An 18,700-nucleotide genomic window follows, 5' to 3' on the forward strand; every position below is an offset into this window, starting at 1 on the left:
GAAGGTGAAGCTTTACCTCAGTCTTAAACCTTCGCTACCTCTAACAGAATTTTTACTATCATTAATATTATTTGTAGTATTAGTATTATTATTAGTAGTAGTACTAGTATTAATACTCTCTGAAAKATACTCCCTACCGGAAGGTGGCGTTGAAGCGCCCTAAGGTTACGGTTTGTCCCCAGAAGGAGAAGCACGCCCATTTTGCTTGCACAGTGTATGTCGAAGTGTGCTGGCATATCAGACAGACTGAAGAGGACAAAGAAACGCAATGGACGGGTAAATATCATTATAAACCAAACTAATGCTTCTGCCTTCACTCTCCATAGTTGTATGTGTGTRACAGCAGAAATTGCATSTTGAATTCAGCTTTTTCGAAGCATGCTACATGTTAGCTAATGTATTATACCTTCGTTCTGAATCTTGCGAAAAACGTGATACAGCCAGCAAGCCTCGGTTAGGCAATGTGGGGCATATCCTGTCTGTATCCAGGCGTATTTTCATTTCACGACATGATGTATTACGTGACAAGACACTTAACCTCAGACGCCGAAGCTAGGAGTGTAGGAGAACGATACAGTAAAAAAAAAAAAAAAATCAACGTATTCTCAATTTCTCGGTCAAATAATTTGCGTTGTAACGGTAGCTAGCTGTATTATTATCTAGAAAAATAGACATAAAGGACTTTCATTACATGTTGACTCCATTGTAGACTTTATAATGATGTTGGAAGATGATAATAAAGCAAGTTTGTTATGAGCCATGCTAATTGTCTGTCCACCTGTCAGTTGGTGCTGCTAGCTTAATCCCAACTGAAATAACGGTCCTTTGTTTGTCTGAGGCCAGTCTGCTGCACAGGACTGAGACTGTGATCAATGCACGGCTTTATCTCCGTTTCCGTCAAGCCTCACTGCTGAAAAACAGCTGCTGGGTTTAGAAATTCAGTCACTTTTTCATATGGTGATGACCTTATATAGGGTTTGCGTGGGATCAAGCCGTGTCTGTTGTGGACGAAACGCAACATTTCAGAGTAAGGAAATAACGAAAGATACAATGTTGGTTAATTTATGTCCTTTAATTTGCATTTAAACATGTGATAAATGTTACTCACAATCATATAAAAGTTTACAATCGAAATATATTTCTATTTATTGCCATAAAACCTTCATTTTTTGTTGTTGTTAGCATCAGCTAATTAGCCTGTAAGCTTGTCAGACCCCATAAGGTAATGTTTGTTACTGTACAATGTGATATTTACACCAATTTTAAAAAAGCAACACAATATTCTGCCTTTAACCCTACAAAAAAACATGTCCAGCTAGCATTTTTTTCAAACTTAACATCCATCCAACCGTCATCCCCTCTGTTATTCTTGGTGGGTTGGTTGGGAGGGTGTGGTGCCTATTGTCGACTGTCATTGTTGAAGTTGTTTATAGAACAAAATTGTTGGAGTTCTTAATCTTGATGTATTCAGTGAATAAAATAAAAAATAGGTTATGTTATGTTCAGTAATTTTGGACTGAATGAATGAAACAACTAAAGCTGCCAAAGACACAAAATGGCAAGGAAGCGAAATGACCCACACTTATATAATGTAATTTTTTTAGGTAATTGTTTTTTTAACTAAAGAAATTACATTATTTTCAGATAAATATTTATAAGTAAATTGCACTTTTTACTATATAATATTATGTTGTTTATATACTTCACAATGCGTTGTATTGTACAGTAGAGACAAATTTGTAATGTATGCAGAAATATTCTCTCTGCCTTTGTTTCAATATCTTTTGTTTCCCATTCTATTTCCAGTGATGTTGCAGTTGGTGTGAAGGTAAACTACTTTACTTATTAATAACAAAACATTTTTTTATTAGTCGGTGCTGTCATAGCTGTCCAGTTCATCTTGTATTCAAGTTGGAGTGTAAAAATGTGACTTTCTGCTTTTTGTCCCTGTTATTTAGAGAGGCTCAGATGAGCTGAACATGTATAGTAGCAGCCCCAACTCAATGACAGGTGAGTTTGATCAAACCTGCTGACATACTTTATTTAAACATCCGCAATACGTTTTGTGCACAGAAAGAAGGTCAGGAAATTACACGTAAAGTCGTGTTCTGTAAACAACTGAACCTCAGCAGATTTCTAATGGATAGGTTTGTTTTTTTAAATTCAAGGAGTTATTTACATGTACAGCCTGCTTGCCCCAGCTCCCCTTGTGATGGCTTCAGTCGTTCAACTGTTGGATCGAGACAGCATTAAACTACAACGATTTCTGTTTAATGTTTTTGCTTGCGAATCTGTGTCCAGCAAACGGTAGTGACAGTAAGAAACAGCGCCTGGATGAGTCCCCTCCCTCCAGAGTGCTCCACATCCGAAAACTTCCCAACGAAGTGACAGAGACGGAGGTCATTGCTCTCGGCCTGCCCTTTGGAAAGGTCACCAACATTCTGATGCTGAAGGGAAAAAACCAGGTAGACTCTATGAAGTCCGAGCACATTAACATAGGCTTACTGTATAATGTTGCTCTCGGTTTTAAATATTGGAGATTTCATACGGTTCTTGTTTTTTAGGCATTTCTAGAGTTGGGCACAGAGGAAGCAGCCATCACTATGGTGAACTACTACACAGCTGTAACACCACAGGTCTGAACTCAGTGTTTTTATTTTTCTCATTTATTAGTACATCATTTTGCTGTTGAACATAGTCAAGTATTTTTGTTGTTTTTCTTCAGGTCAGAAATACTCCTGTCTTCATCCAATATTCTAACCATAAAGAACTGAAAACAGATTCAGCTCTGAACCAGGTATATATGGGCCTCAAATTTCATTTCAGACACAGGGAATGGTTGATTCCCTGAATCAACCATTAACAGACGTCGTAGCGGAAGAGTTTTCTCATTCTAATGTTGTGGGCTGTTTATTTTGTCCACCCAGAGAGCCCAGGCAGTCCTGCAGGCGGTGTCAGCTGTCCAGGATGGCAGCTCTCCATCCTCTGACCAGGGCGTGTTGGAGCTCGCTCCGCCCCCCAGCCCTGTGCTGCGAATTATTATCGACAACATGTTTTATCCTGTAACACTGGACGTTTTACAACAGGTAAACTCTGAGCATGTAAAACGCATAAAACATTGTTAATTTGTATGGTCTTTAAAAGACCCGTGATGGAATGACCTGATAACATTCATTGTTTTCAAATAAATCCTTTCTATGTTTGTTTGTTTTTTTCTCCTTTGCTTTAGATTTTCAGCAAGTTTGGGACCGTTATGAAGATTATAACCTTCACTAAGAACAACCAGTTTCAGGCTCTTCTGCAGTTCAGTGACCCAGTCAATGCTCAACAAGCTAAACTGGTAGGATACCAGTCAACACCGTGACCCACTTTGATCACATGGTCTTATCCCACCCAATGATCATTGACTTCTTTAGTTAACAAAGAATTGAACCACTTTTTGTGAAACTTGAAATTTAGTTTTGATCTACCAAAACACAGATGTTGCTGGTAAAGGTGGTGCAGCATCAGCTGTCACTTTCTAGGTAAAAGAACAACATGCATTATTACTTGTTTAACTTTTAGTTTATTTACTGCATATTCTGATTGATTATTATGGTTCATGAAAACAAAAGTTATAATGAGGCTAAGTCCCCAAACTCACTTGTTAAAAATGTTATAAATCAAAATGCTATTTTTTTTTATCAGGTTAATCACTGAATTTCTTTACTTTCTAAAATTGTCACTTTTAAATTTTTTGACCTCATGCATGAAAGGACTAAATAAAGTATGATCATGAGTGACGCTCACACTTGTTTCTTCTACTCTAGTCGTTGGATGGACAGAACATCTATAATTCGTGCTGCACTCTGCGGATAGACTTCAGTAAACTGGTCAACCTCAACGTTAAGTACAACAATGATAAAAGTCGTGATTACACCAGACCCGACCTTCCGACAGGAGATGGAGAGTCAACCAACAAGGATCATTCTTTACTGGGTAAATGCTCATCTGTTTTTTTTTTTTTTTACAAAGTTCATTCATATGATTTTATTTGCTGATGCACGTTTTTTTAATCTGTATTTTTTTTTTCTATTAAAATAATTGATAACTTAATGCTACTGTGCATTCAGATATGTGCTAACTGTAGATTCATGTCAGAGGAAGTCTTTTAACTTTATCAACATGTTAAGGATGGATGTACTATAGATTTCCTAAAATGATACTACAATATGCCATAGGTTGAGGCAAGACGAATTTATCGTGCATCTTATGTAGAAGATCGTGTTGGAAATGAATCCTAATGATTAGAAAGTGGAGTTTGTGGGGAAAGTTGAGGTTCTACGCCATTCAAGACAAATACGTCAAATGTAAATAATGTGTTTCTCACAATGTTACCCCGTTGTAACACTGTCTTATTATCTTTTAGAAGATGCCTGTGTCTTTTCTGGTAAAAAACATAATTTTAAACCTTACTCTGCTTGGGATATGAGCAGTTGTTCATACAGTTGTTTTTGTCTTGTAGGTACCCCATCTGGAGCTCTAGCTTCCTACTCTAGTGGAGGAGGTTACTCATCATCTCTCTCCCTCTCACAGGGTGGAGGTACATATATATTTTTTGGTTATATAGACATTGTCTATCTAAATGTCCTGCTAGGATATTTGAAAATGTCTTCAACTGATCGCATTCTCAGTGATTCATTGAGCTGAATAATAAAAAAAAAGCTACATAAGAAAAGTTACTAGAATCTAGTAATATAGCGGAGCATATTTCTGTTATTTTTTGCCTATTAAATCTATGAGGAACAATTATTCCATTAGTTATGGCAAACAATGAAATGAGAAGCTGTTTGTCTTTAAAAAAAAAAAAGTTCAACTCATCGTTTTTTTCCCCCTTATATTTTGGTTTTGTATAATACAGACTTGTTTCTTACCCTGGGCTTTCTCTTCAGGAGCCATCAGTCCCCTGAGCGCCGCAGCAGCGGCAGCGGCGGCTGCAGGTCGCGTCGCTCTGTCTGGATCCGGAGTGTCAGGAGTCCTGTTGGCGTCCAACCTGAATGAAGAGGTACACTAACCACAAGCAAAACTTTTCACACCAAAATCAGTTGCATAGGCTCTAGTTTTGCTCACTTATATATTTACAATATATTTAACAGTTTTGGATGATTCTTCTGAGTTAACAGTATACATTCTTGTGTGGGTGTGATTGTATGAGTGCTATGCATAACTTATGTTATGTTTTTATATAAGTATGGATCCTTCACCTCAGAAGTTTCTTTAGTTCTGTGTAACCGTCCCGGATTATTACAGCGACAGGTTGACTGTGGAGTATAACGGTTTACAGCTTAGTTTAAGTGGATAATTGCAGTTCAGTTTCTTTGTCACTTTTTTCTAACTCTTTCAAGACTATTTTTGGAGGAGGATTTTTATAAATGCAAACACACTGAAGAAACCCCACACTTAGACAACTGTCCATTTATTAAAGCATAAACTGACTTTGCAACATGATAAACACAGGTTTTTAGCACCATAATCAGTGTGGTTTGCTTCTCAGAACGTTTTTACATTCTGATGAGGATTGATTTCTTTACGAGAGAGTCAGCCTTAACTTGGCAAAGCTCTTTTTCTTGCACAAAGAATTGTTTTTGTGCGTGGGCATGTGCATGAATTTTTTTATTTTTATTTTCTTGCCATGAACTGTGATGTTCTAAACTGTGAGGTCTTTTTAGCTAATTATGTCCAACCACTTTGTCCATACCAGGTCGTACACCTTAAGTTAAACTTTTGACTTTTTTTTTTTTTTCCGGCACCTGACAGATGAACAAAATTTATTATTTTTTATTTTTCTTATGTTTATTCTCAGTCACGTTTTCTGAATTCCAAATATGTATCTACTTGAATATCTCTATCTCAACTGTATCTGCTATCCTTTCTTATGTTTGTTGCTGTCTTTCTCTCTCTCTCTCCTCTGTCTGTTTCTCCAAGTACCTGGTGAGAGGATAAGGCCAAGGTGCAGGAGTTTTATCTTGGCCGTATTAAACCGTCTCACTCTTCTATTTACCTCAAGACCAGGAGACACATGCCAACAGTGTTGCGTTTGAGCACTCTAAAAGGGTTATCAATGTGCACTACAGTAAACCAATATGTTTTAAGAACATTTTAAGCGTTGGCTTTGGTGACGCTGATACAAGGAGTAATGCGTGTGCTTTCAGTATTGCGCAATAGAAGGGGGAAAAAATGTTTTAAAGCTATTCTGGTGATGATTCAGAAATAATTTGATGAAAAAATAATTTGCCTCACACTTTTAACAAAAATGTGGTTGCACTTTGTTTAAAAATCAAGAATCATGAGCAGTGATAATGCAATAAACAATAAGTGGTTCATTTCTGGTGGTTGAGTTTCTCAGTTACTCATTATTTAACCCTTTGCAGTCAAGGTCTAACTGGCCATCCCAGTCTCTCTTCTCTGTGCGTCAGCACTCGCTATGAAGCCATGTAGCGATAGCTAGCTAAACTACTACTAACCCTACACACACCACAAACTCTAACTAACACACTTATAGTCTAAAAAACCCATCGAAACACTCAGTAAAATCCCCAGCATCGCTGCACCCTAGTCTCTTGCCGTATCCAAATTCCCCCCCTCGTCTCTTTTCGCGTGTCTCCGTTCTACCTAGCAACAGACCGTCAACACATTTTCATTGGTTGTTTCGAAATGTGGTACATTTAGACCCCACAAAATAAGGTGGAAATCATCAATCTTATTTCTGGCTTTATTTTAAAGTAAATAACAACAAAACCAATATAAAAACRCCACTTTTATAAAGTTTGAAGTCCGTGCTGTCCAACAGAGTCGAAATGAAAACTCTGTATGCCGTCTGTTATTACGAAGCCTTATTAATGCGTCACATGCTTGTACGCCGGGTGACGAGTAGCGACTACATAGGGTTAAAAAGAAATCCAGATATTGTTATCAGCCATTTTGTTTCGGTAATGTTTCTCTGGCTACTGCATTGTCATCTATGTAGGTGTAATGGTTAAATTATGAAATTGAACCTTTGATTTGCTCTGCAAACATACACAATGCTGTTTTTGAACATGCTTGAATGGAAACCAACTCGGCAATATCAATCATGGATGTTCAAATAACTTTTACTGCTCATAAGATGTAGATTTTAGTGACTAAAATGCTCATTCTCCAAGATTAGACAACAAGGTAATGAAAAATTAAGAGGAGATTTAGAATTAATCCCAATCAATATAACTATGGTGATATTCAGTCATTTTACAGGCATATAATATACACTTTAATTTTCTATGTAAATTAAAGTGGTTGAGTGTTAATTTCAAGCTTTGAATGTTGAGTCGTGTCACTTGTTCCTCATCTCCTCACTCTGTCATCAATTTAAAAAAGCCTCTAATGCTCCATGTTACCAGCTTTACACCACATGCACAGCAGGAATGAAACCAACAAACCCAATGACGATTGTTTGCATTTATGTTTGAAGGCGAAGAGGCGCCACTTTTTCCTGGGTACCGAATCCAAAATCCATCCATATCCATCAATTGGTGACATGTCTGTTTTGTGTCGGCATCGACCCCCACATCTCAGCGTATGATTTATTTTTGTTACGCAGGACTAACGGTGTTTTAACCTAAATCCTTTAAGTATTATAAAGCAAAGGCCGTATCATCTTGGAGTGATAAACTCATCAGTCTGACCTGCTCATCACGTTTGGCAGTCCTAACGGTGCCTGTTCACCTACAGCCATCCGCTTCACGGCTCTCCCGCCGCTCATTCTTTTACTCTGAGGTTATGATTCGTTCGGAGAACCCTTTTTTGTTTTGTAAATTTCCTCTCATCCCTCCTGTTCTTCACTTTTACATGCATCCAGCAGAATGAGTGTGTGTGCGTGCGTGCGTGCGTGCGTGCGTGCTCGAGTGAGCACGAGTGTGTGCTACTGAAATAATGGAGTGTGACTTTGGAGTCCTTTATTTTGCGTGCGTGCTTTTTGACTCAATCAGCAATCATTCAGACTCCGTTGATGTTCCACTGATGCTCTGTTTACTGACCTCTGCTTTGGTTTTTGTCCTCCTCTCCTCCTTTCTCCCCTCCCTGCCTCCTTTCTTCCCTCCTATGCTCCTCTCATCCATTTTTATTTTCTCTCCATTTGACTCTCCCTATAAACCACACATTCTTTAACGCTAAATCTTCTTCTGAACATCTTCCACATAAACCTTTTCTCTACTTTTCTCCCCCAATTACCTCCTTCTATTCTACTCACATTTCTTAATCTGAACTGAACTGGACTTTGGCTTTGCCATTCTGACCTCACCCTCCTCCCCCGCCCCCCAAACCACCCCCTCCATTTTTGCTTCACCCCTCATCATCATGGAAACAACCACCACCTCCCCCTTCGTCCAACGCTGGGCGGTCTGATCTCTACCTTCGTCTCTCCTCTTCCTCCTCCTCTGCTCCTCCTCTTCCTGTCCTCTGCTCTGCGGTCTCTCTCTCTAAAGATGGTCACGCCTCAAAGTCTCTTTACCCTCTTCGGTATGTTCAATCTCTTCTATTCTATCTGTATATCTCTCTCTGTTAATCCAGTTTTGTTCACTTTCTTCAGTGATGTGGTGAGCATTCTGCTCTTCTCTATCTGCCTGTTTTTTCAAGCTCTTCTCTGTCACATTGTACATTGCAAAGTTGAAATATGCTACTGTCTTTACACTGAAAGAGCAGTGAGTCTGGGAGATTGTCTCTTTGGTCAGCTTATCTATTAATTGATGAGAACAAAGATGCCAGAACCATTTAGGTCTTATGAAACCTTTAGCCTGGTCCTTAGCTTGTAGATTCCTGCTTCTTGAGTTAAAATGGGGAAAAAGAAATCCAGCCAGATCTCTTGGATAAACTTTATAACGTTTCTTTTTTTCTTTTTTCTTTTTCTTTTCTTTTTTTGACTGATCGAGAACTGTCCTGCTTTCCTTGTCATCCCTTGCGTTTGCTCCTAACCTCCCCATGATCAGTGACCTGCAGAAATATTGATTTTCCTCAAATACAACGTTCCAAACATAAAACTCACTGGGGCTTGCAACTAATGATTATTTTAATAATTAATTAACCTATTGATTTCTCTAATAATTAATGGAATAAAAAAAAAAGATTTGCATTGAGCCACTTTTTTTAATAGAATATTTGAAATGCATTAAAATATGCAAATAAAAAAAACAAATTCCTTTCTTAAGTAAGAAAAAAGACTTTTCATTTCCTAACATGCAATAATACAGTAAATCTGAACCAGGTAAAGCCGAAACTGCAGCACTTCAGGAGTTTTGGCCAAAACAGTTTTTATCTTGAATTCAAAATGTCTATATTTTTATGTGTAGTTTTGGTTTTATTGCTACTCTTAATGTTTGGTGTTTTTTTTCAGCAAATTGCTTTTTTTCTGTCTGTTTACAATTAATCACATAATAACTTAATTAATGACTATTTCAATAATTGATTCATCACAATTAATCCGATTGATTGTTTCACCCCTAATTTATATTGGGATTTCCTTACATTCACCAACTCATGCAAAATGAGGACAAATTACACAAGTTCTGACATTTTCTGCTCCTGAAAATCTGAAAATTGTGGTGTGTTATTTATTTTCTGCCCCATTTACTCTGAGACCCCTAAAATAATCTAATTCAACCAGAGACCTTTAAAGGTAACTTGAATGTTAAATAAAATCCAGGTCTGTGTTAGTTAATCTAAGCAAGTAACATGAAAATACCTGATGCTTGAAAGCTTACATGTGAGTGAGATGGACACTAAGAACGAGTGTTTTTGTTTTTGCATGTTATAGCTGTTCCAATGCCAATATTGAGCAGATATGAGCCTAACTATGAGCCTAGTTTACCAGTACAGAGCCTATCTCAAACTCTCTGCGAAGCTGTCCCCACTGATGCTCTGCAAAGTAACATCTGGACAGGGAGCCAGGTCCTTCAGGGTTGATGTTCTCACCACATTAATGGGTCAGTTGATCACAGCAATCCAGTGTACTCACCAGGACTCGCTCTAGCTCTCCCTCTTTGCCTTTTCTCTCTCGAATTTGTAACAAGTTGTTGTGGTCATAAAGTTGATCTCTCTTTTTCTAAATCTGTGCTGTTGGGATTGCCTGTCATCCAAGCCGGGCACAGCTATCTCTAAAAGTAAAAACACTTACCCCCAACAAAAGCATTAAAGGAACTCTGTTGATTTTTTTTCTCCTTTGTATCTACATAAGTGTTACAGCAGCAGCATGTTCTTTCAGGTTTAGTAAATGTTTTCTTCCTGCACCGTTTTACAGTTTAACCACCTAATCAAGCTGCACTCATGCCAAACATTAACCTGCCAGCCGGTTTGAGCTGTGTGTCAGTGTTAAAGTTCAGCTGAGGTGTCGCCACATTAAACGACTCAGATCATTTCAAGCACTTGATTGAATTGTAGTAGAAGTCAAATGGGAAGAGTCCATCTTTTCTTTTCATTTGTCTTTCTAGCACTAACTTGATTCCTTTCATCCTTCACACCTCTTCTTTTTTTATCTTGGTCGGCTCCATCTCTCCTGCTCTGTCTGTTCTATCCTTCTCATCTACTCCTCGGCCCTCGTCTCTCCTGCTCTCTCTCTCTCTCTTTCTCTGTCTGTCTCTCTCTCTCTCCCTTCAGGTGTCTATGGTGATGTCCAGAGGGTGAAGATCCTCTACAACAAAAAGGACAGCGCTCTGATTCAGCTTTCTGATGGCAACCAGGCTCAACTTGGTAAGATGTAGGAACGTTGTAGGTATAAATTTATTTCCGACAGTGCGTTAAATTCTATTGGGGAGTTGTAAAGCTTCTCATTTTCCCATCGTTCGTGTTTTTGTTGCCCGTAGCAATGAGCCACCTGAACGGTCAGAAGGTGTTTGGTAAAGTGATGAGAGTGACTCTGTCGAAACATCAGACGGTCGCTTTGCCCAGAGAAGGACTGGACGACCAGTTACTCACCAAAGGTAAGATGATTCACACTGTTATGATTTGAATTTAATTGCTTTTTAATAACGTTATAAATATAAACTTTGTAGTCTTGCATCAGGTGTCCCTCAGACTGTCAGGTGAACAAGCAGGATTTTTTTTGCTATTTGCATCATGCAGTAATAATGAGTCCCAATCTGACGCTGTGTTAAAATCAGCACCATGTATCTGCTTTAACTTGATAAATTTGTTTCAGGTGGACGTCACCAACTAACGTCCTGCCATTAGTTGGTGACGTTCTCTCCTTTTGCAGCACGATAATAATCTACAGCACAGAAATAATTTCGTATCTGAATGTCTAAAAACGCATAATAAAGATTTTTTTTTTTTTATGTGGCCTAGTCCAAGTCCAGACTTGAATCTTAATGAGATTCTGTGGCGGGATCTTAAACTGGTCATTCAGGCTTAAAAACCATCAAATGCAGCAGAAATAATTAATCCTTTAAAGAAGAGTCGACCGAATTGATGAAAGAGAGATTAATGAATTGACACGGAGGCGAAACACTTCGGTTTGTTTCAGTGGCTTCGACAACCAGTTAAAACAGCCGAAGCCGTCGGCTCAACCTTGTGAAGCAAGCAGCTCCAGAACAATCCTGTTGTCTCATGTGAATGTTTTGTTTTTGCCGGACAGATTTTTCTGGCTCCCCCCTCCATCGCTTTAAGAAACCCGGGTCTAAAAACTTCCAGAACATCTTTCCTCCATCTGCAACACTTCACCTCTCCAACATCAGGTAGCAGGAAATTCAGACGTTTTACTTTGCGGTCTGGATCACAGTTATTTCACCCGGTAAACGTCGATTGGTGTTTTTGTTCCTAGGGATGGAGTCGGAGAGGACGATCTACGCCGCCTGTTTTCCAACAGCGGAGGAACCGTCAAGGCCTTTAAGTTTTTTCAGTAAGACATATTTCAGATCAGTCAGAGCTGTTTTAAAGGGTCCGACCTTCTGATTCTGATTTCTCTTTGAGTTTGACTCACAGGAAATCGAGGTGTTACAACAATGTCCCGGTCTGATCAGATTTTATCTAAACTCAGAGGTTGTTAAGGATCCTCCACGGATCCACGTTGCTGGATTTAGGGGACGGGGGGAAAAAGTTAGCATGATTTAGTGTTGGATGTGGTGATCAACAGTTCGTCAAGGGGAAATTTGCTGGGTTTTAGTCATTAATTGATAGTTGCATCACTAAATAGACAGTTTTTTGTTGTTTTTTTTTAACTAGCATATCCTGTATATACTGTATATACAATGATTTTTAACTGCGCTGTCTTGCTCACAGGGACCGTAAGATGGCGTTGATCCAGATGTCGTCGGTGGAGGAGGCAATTCAGGCTCTGATCGACCTTCACAACTATGACATGGGAGGAAATCACCATCTTAAAGTTTCCTTTTCAAAGTCCACCATCTAACCCGCACACCAAACTCCTAAACAATGTCTTTGACTAGCAAAGAAGCCACTACCATTTTTTTTTATTATTATTTTCTTTGAATAGTTTATTTTTTTTGTTGGTTTGTTTTTGTTGAAGTATTGTAAAAATGCAAATTCCACTAACTGTGTTTTCTTTCTTTAAAGCAGTGAAAACTGTCTTGCGCTCAGTTTCTTTTCGAAGGCGTCTCTGCTTTGACCTTTTCCTCCACTTTAAAGAGCAGCAAAACACCAGCTGAATGTTGTTTTCCCTTTAGTTCCTATGGGTCTCAATCCACAGCAGTGTCACTGTTGAGTTTTGTTACAGGTGAACAGACGTTCTTTAAGAAGTAAAAACTAGTGATTTTTGAGCCACTACTTGGTGCAAAGTGCTGTTTTGATCTTGTGTTGCTTCACACAGAAAACCTGTGACTGTTCAGCTTCCGGTTCCCTTTGGATTAGTGGAGGAGGGCTGAGGTCTCCTTTCATTTTCTGCCTCACCTTATGATGCTTTATAAGCCACCGAGACATTCTTCGTGCTTCAAAGCAAATCTCAATATTACCCTTTTCAACCCTTAACTTGTCTGAAATGCTCAGATTTTGACTGATACAGTCTCAGTGCTCCCCGTTTCACTTTGTTCAATCTCACCATTTACATTTATACAGGTCAGTTTATTTAAAAAAAAAAAGAATTACACTGAGGGTCACTCTGAAAAATAATTTGTTTTCAGTAGGACCCTCAGGGTAAATGCTGGGGCATGCAAAGTTTTGGGCATCTCTGATCAAAATGTCTTTATATTTTAAACTCCCTGAAGCACTCAGTGTAGCATAAGCTTCAAGTAAAAACAGTAACCTGTCCAAACTGTTTAAAAGCATAATGGCCGCTTACTTTAGATACTTAGACTTTAGTTCTAGATTTAGTTAAGATAAAAAAAATAAATTGAATATTAAGTCATCTAATGAATACAATTCAAGATTTTGTTATTAAAATCTGTAGAAAATACTAACAAGGATTTAGGATTTAAAATTTAAAATTAAACCTTTGAACCCAAACCTTTTTGCACGGTCTTAAAAGAACGCCACATTCCTAATTAAACAAAAAGTTTTCATTTAGAGGGACAAATCTTTTTTTTTTTTTTTACTGTTTCATAGAAGCAAATATAACCACACTGGCTCTCATTAAGCGCTGTTCAGCAATCCTCCGGAAAAACCWTTTCAATCCCATCTTTAGACGTTGCTACACAACCCAGGTGTTTTTTTGATGCCATGCATCGCATCATTTGCAGGTCTTCAGTTTCCAGAGATGCTTAGAGACCACCAATACTTCGGGGTGTTAAAATTTGTAGTTTTTTATGCACAGATGGTTTCCTTAAACCCAACACACACCGTCTCATATCAAGTCAGACAGGACATGGACAGTTTATGAAAAATCAAAAGTAATTTCCTGTCCTCTTTGACCAGGAGAGGAATTAATCAGTCACTCTAGTTGTTACACGGAACGACCACAGATTTACCAACTCAAACTCTTGACCACAATCCCCTCATGGCAAAAGATTTTGTCCAAAACCGTTGATAAACAGCAGTGTAAGCTCATGGCCTTCATTTGACAATTGCCACCATTTGCGGATGATACTTTGGTGTTCCTGAATCCTCCTTTTTTCACTGCTGGATGTTGAATGTATTGATGTTGCCACACTGCAATCATTGCCGGGGATTACCATGCAGAGCTCGCTCACTATGAAGGAGGGAGCCTGTTCAAATCGCATCTCCTTTGTTCGAAACGCAGCTGGGTGCATGCTACTGCTGTGTTTAAATGAGGTTTCTACATGTGATTCTGCTTTTGGTCTCTGATTTTGGGAGATCTGTTGGGACCACATGTGCCTTTAGTCTGTGATCTGGTTTTACTGGTGATACTTTAGTGTATAAACGGATCATTTTATTTGGTTACGTTTGCTGGTTTTGTGGTTTGAACCTGTACAAAGCCAATTTTTTGAAAGTTTTGTCGGATAAAAAGCTTCTGACTGAGTTCAGCTTTGACCTTCCAATTTTCAAGCATTTTCAAGTGATGCTCAGGAGGCTTCAGCGTACTCGTCAGAAGCTTTCCTCATGATTCTCGATTTAAAACGGAGAGAAGAAAAAAAAAGGCAGACGTGGCAAAGCCGAGGTGAACTCGAAGGTCCAGGGCGTCTCCAAAGTAGGTTTCATTTTCCCAACAATTTCTCATAGCTGACATTTTTATTTTTGAGGTTTTATTGTAAATTTTCTACTTGATTTAAGTCTGTTTTGTGAAAAGATTTCAGACTAGCACAAATTAAACTCGTCTTTTCTACCAACCAGCGCAAGTAAATGTGTTTTTGTGTATGAACTCAAAGCCTTTGATCTCATCTGTATCTTACCTGTAATAAACTTGTCTGTTCTCACTCTGCTCAGTTCTGCCAATCTCACTTCTTTCTCTCCACTTTTCTCTCTGTTCTTTCTCAAATTAGACATTCTTACACTTTTTTTACAGAGATGAAACAAGGACATTCTTGAGTGATAATGCATCCAGCTTCCACGGTTTTCTCACATTACAAGCAAAATGCTATTTCATTGGGATTCTAGTTGCAGATTTGCTTACATCTTTTCATATCTGTGTCATGAATGCATAAACAGCAGTTTGAAAATTGTACGTGCTCACGTGATCCGTTAATACATCATGGTTGCAGCTGGAGTTCTTGAGTTTGCACTTCAAACAGTGAGGACTGAGGGAGCTTGCTGTGGATAAACAAGGACACACACTGATGAAATGTGACACAAATGGAGGCTCTACAAAAAAAATTTTTTATATATATAAATGGGTCTTGATTGGATTTGTTTCCCAATGGCCTGTTTGTGAAGTTGGATCCCGCGCTGCTCAGTAAAATCTAAATTACTTTATAATATGTGAGACCACTTTGGGGAGCAGCTTGAGGCCGGACTGTTGAGTGGGAAATTAGCACTAAGTGAAACCTTTGCTCTCATCTCTGTCCTCTTCCTTTGATTTCTTTATCAAACGGTCACTAATGAAGCTCTCATTTCAGCCCAGTGAGCCTCTAAAAGGGAATAAGGGGGAACAAAGAGGCAGACAAGAGACAGCAAATCTGGACTGATGAACTCATTCTTGGTAATTAGCTGTCTTTGGGAAAGCCTGAATGGTTTAGAATGAAAATACYCAGCAGCACACACCCATCCGAGCCAAGATCTGAATCGTGTTGTAAACATCACACTTGTATATAGAAGAAAACATTAACTGCTCTGAYTCCTGTTTGAAAACAAGCAGCCAAAAAAATTGTCATGTAAAAAAGAATGTGTAAATAGGACAATTTCTAATATAGTCCCTAATTCTGTTTTTTGTTTTTATTTTTGACGTTTTGACCCTGCCTCAGAAGTTAATCTTGGCCATAACTATAATACTGTTCTGATAACTGCATATTTATGTATTACATGAATATTATAGTGACCTTGAAGCCCCCTGCTGGAGTGGGGGACTCCAAGCAGCTRATAAGTTGTTTGCATAGGGCTTTGGGAGTCTGGTTAAAGGTAAAGCAAAACTCCATAAACATTTGACCTTACATTTATAACTCATAATGGACAGTGTTTTTGTCTTTTCAGAAAATGCAAGTAGTTGAATAACACTTATTTCATCGTAAAACACAATGTAAAAGTACTGACTGAATTTTAATGTCTMATTAACTATTATCCTCGTCTGCATTTTCGGAKGAAAAATGTACCTTTTGCTACATGCAGTTCCACTGTTCATCTCCAGAGGTCAGTGTAAACCATATGTTGCAGCCTGTCGAAGACTAGAGAAATAGCTTACATCATAACTGGAATAAAACCAAAGAAAAAATATGTAAAACCTTTACCTATATATAAAAAGGAAATRATATCAAACACAAACAAAAATCAACATATTTAAACTGTAGCGTTGTAAGTAAGGGTAAAACCTGTGACATGAGCGAGGAGTTTCTATTGGTATCAATCAGCCTAACCCCCCCGTGTATATTTTATAACTGGACCCTCATTATGTGACCCAGCAGACACACACGCGTCTAAAGAGGAGAATAAAGAGGTGATAGAGTTACAGTAGTGAACAACTGCTGTGTCGTGCAGATGGTGGATGGAGCTTCACGCCAGGTGCAGCTTCTGTTGAGCCCTGCAGGTGGTATTCAGCTGAGTTAGCCGCCGTCCCTCTGGCTCCTACGTCACTTTCACCTGAATCACCTGTTGATGAAATACGAAAACACGCGCTTCATTTAAGCTACTGTTAAAAAGGAACATTCAGAAGAAAGTTTTGTTTTATTTACTTTGACTTGTTTGCATCTGTGGAGTGGACAAATCAAAGAAATATTTGCAGCAAAAAAAAAAAAAAAAAAAAAAGACACCAGGGTAATTAATTAACGAAGGGTTTCCCACAACGGGATGCCACAAGATACAGCATCTTTAGAAAGTGCAATGAAATTCTGCTTTGGTGCATTTGGATCCATTGCAAATAGTTTTGAAGCTCTGAAGTCATGTGYGGTTTTTGAATGTGTTTGCAACGCTGTGACTGACCTAAATTAAATTGACCTCATCTACATTAGAGTGAAGAGTAATAAATGCATCCAAGCCGCCTGACCAGAGTAATGTCACATTGACAACTTAGCCCTTTGAAATCTCTTTTTATGGCGCTTTCCTGTTTCCTTTCAAAGAGGCCGACCTCCTGCTGAGCTCTTTGGGATGATTTCCTGCCGTAATATTCATGATCCATTCGCTTTAAGGGAGAAAAGAAGACAGACACATTTTACTGGCAAAGTGCCGCCACTACAGCAACACACGGCTGTGAAAAAGCATCTTCCAAACCTGATTGACCTTAATTGATRGAATCATATATTCTTCTTTCTACCAGAAAATCCTGAAGGAGGATTCCCAGCAGGCAGTTTGCTATTTTGAGATCAATCAGACAATAGCCCAGAATCCACRTGCCTAAACCCAAACCTGACCAAAACTCGATTCACGCCTTAATCCTGAACCTAATCCCAAAAAAACAGTACTTCTTCTTATTGGGCCCCATAAGGAACTGTGGGTCACCACCACATAGTTTTTACTGGAAAACTTGGCCGTACAAGGTGAAAAATGTCAAAACACAGAAATCAAGCTAATTATGTCTCTGAATCAGTTCAGTTCTGCAAAGAAGAAGAGCGGGTCAAAGTTCCTCCACAGGTCTTTACCAGTTACCTCAAATGCTTTGGTTAATCCTAACCAACCAGTTAGGATTAGGGGGCAACTACTTTATTACATGAGGCCATGCTGGTTTGAAGAGCTTCTCCTCAATACATGAAATAACCAATAACAAAATGACCTTTTGTATTCAGTCTTTATCAGATAGTAAAGATTGTGATGGATGGATGGATGGATGGATGGATGGATGGATGGATGGATGGATGGATGGATGGATGGATGGATGGATGGATGGATGGATGGATGGTTGGTTGGATGGATGGATGGATGGATGGATGGATGGATGGATGGTTTTGTCTGACCAATGGCGTTTCTCCTCTCTGATGACCTCACAGCCCCCCCTCTTCTCCCCCTCCTCCATGTTGTGTGTGCGCTCAGTGATGCAGATGATCCTCAGATCTCTTCCCCTCCCCCGCCGGGCCTTCATTTTCCTCACTCACACAGTCCTTGATGGAGCAGGGGAGAGGGCAGAGAGAGGGAGGGGGAAGCGGGCGGAGGTCATTAGTCAGGGGGAATGAAAAGAGAGCAGCCGCCCCAACACACACACACACACACACACACACACACACACACACACACACACACACACACACACACACACACTCGCACACAGAGAGAGAGTATGTACAGGCCTCATCCATGGGTGACAGCTACATCAGTGTTTGTGATGATGTGACCCCCTCCCTCCCCCCACCACCACCACCACCAACAATGCTCCATTAAGACCCAGCCTGGTGTCAGAGGAGCAGCAGTGAGCAGGTTAGCTCCTCTGCTGCCRCGTTGTGTAGTAAACATGATGGAAAGCCTCCTTTCTTCTCGCAGACCGAGATCTGGAAAACAATACAGCGCCATCGATCAAGCGGAGACAGTTCTCACTGTAGTGAACAGAGAGACGGAAAGCAGATCTGGAAATTAACTGATCACATGACATTCATTAAAGCCTAATTATSGTTTGGCTCATGTGCTTTTAAGTGYTGAAGGACAATAATCCCATTCAGGTTTCACACAGCGCATGCTTATATCTGTTTCAGGCCTGACTGACCCTGTTATGTGT

General features: G+C 39.2%; 1 protein-coding gene across 2 annotated transcripts; it reads left to right on the forward strand.

Annotated features, from left to right (window-relative positions):
• The first annotated feature begins 151 nt into the window (after positions 1 to 151).
• On the forward strand, positions 152 to 14,833 carry ptbp2b (polypyrimidine tract binding protein 2b). Of its 2 annotated transcripts, none has more exons than XM_008433662.2 (17): positions 152 to 276; positions 1,807 to 1,828; positions 1,959 to 2,010; positions 2,302 to 2,465; positions 2,565 to 2,636; positions 2,726 to 2,797; positions 2,928 to 3,086; positions 3,230 to 3,340; positions 3,810 to 3,978; positions 4,505 to 4,582; positions 4,932 to 5,044; positions 8,499 to 8,532; positions 10,663 to 10,755; positions 10,869 to 10,985; positions 11,639 to 11,738; positions 11,825 to 11,902; positions 12,283 to 14,833. In XM_008433662.2, the coding sequence occupies exons 1-17, from the start codon at positions 269 to 271 to the stop codon at positions 12,410 to 12,412; spliced, it is 1,572 nt and encodes a 523-aa protein (XP_008431884.1). In that variant the 5' UTR covers positions 152 to 268; the 3' UTR covers positions 12,413 to 14,833. The 2 variants fall into 2 exon arrangements, with proteins under 2 accessions (XP_008431884.1, XP_008431885.1); XM_008433663.2 differs by lacking the exon at positions 152 to 276 and adding an exon at positions 844 to 1,027.
• Positions 14,834 to 18,700: the final 3,867 nt, after the last annotated feature.

The sequence above is a fragment of the Poecilia reticulata genome, linkage group LG17 (genome assembly GCF_000633615.1).
Source record: "Poecilia reticulata strain Guanapo linkage group LG17, Guppy_female_1.0+MT, whole genome shotgun sequence".
Taxonomy (NCBI): Eukaryota; Metazoa; Chordata; class Actinopteri; order Cyprinodontiformes; family Poeciliidae; genus Poecilia; species Poecilia reticulata.

Excerpts from the sequence above, each read along its gene's own strand:
- ptbp2b (XM_008433662.2), top strand. Across the intron at positions 10,756-10,868 it reads TGGCAACCAGGCTCAACTTG|CAATGAGCCACCTGAACGGT; the intron begins GTAAGATGTAGG and ends TGTTGCCCGTAG. Across the intron at positions 11,739-11,824 it reads CTTCACCTCTCCAACATCAG|GGATGGAGTCGGAGAGGACG; the intron begins GTAGCAGGAAAT and ends TTTTGTTCCTAG.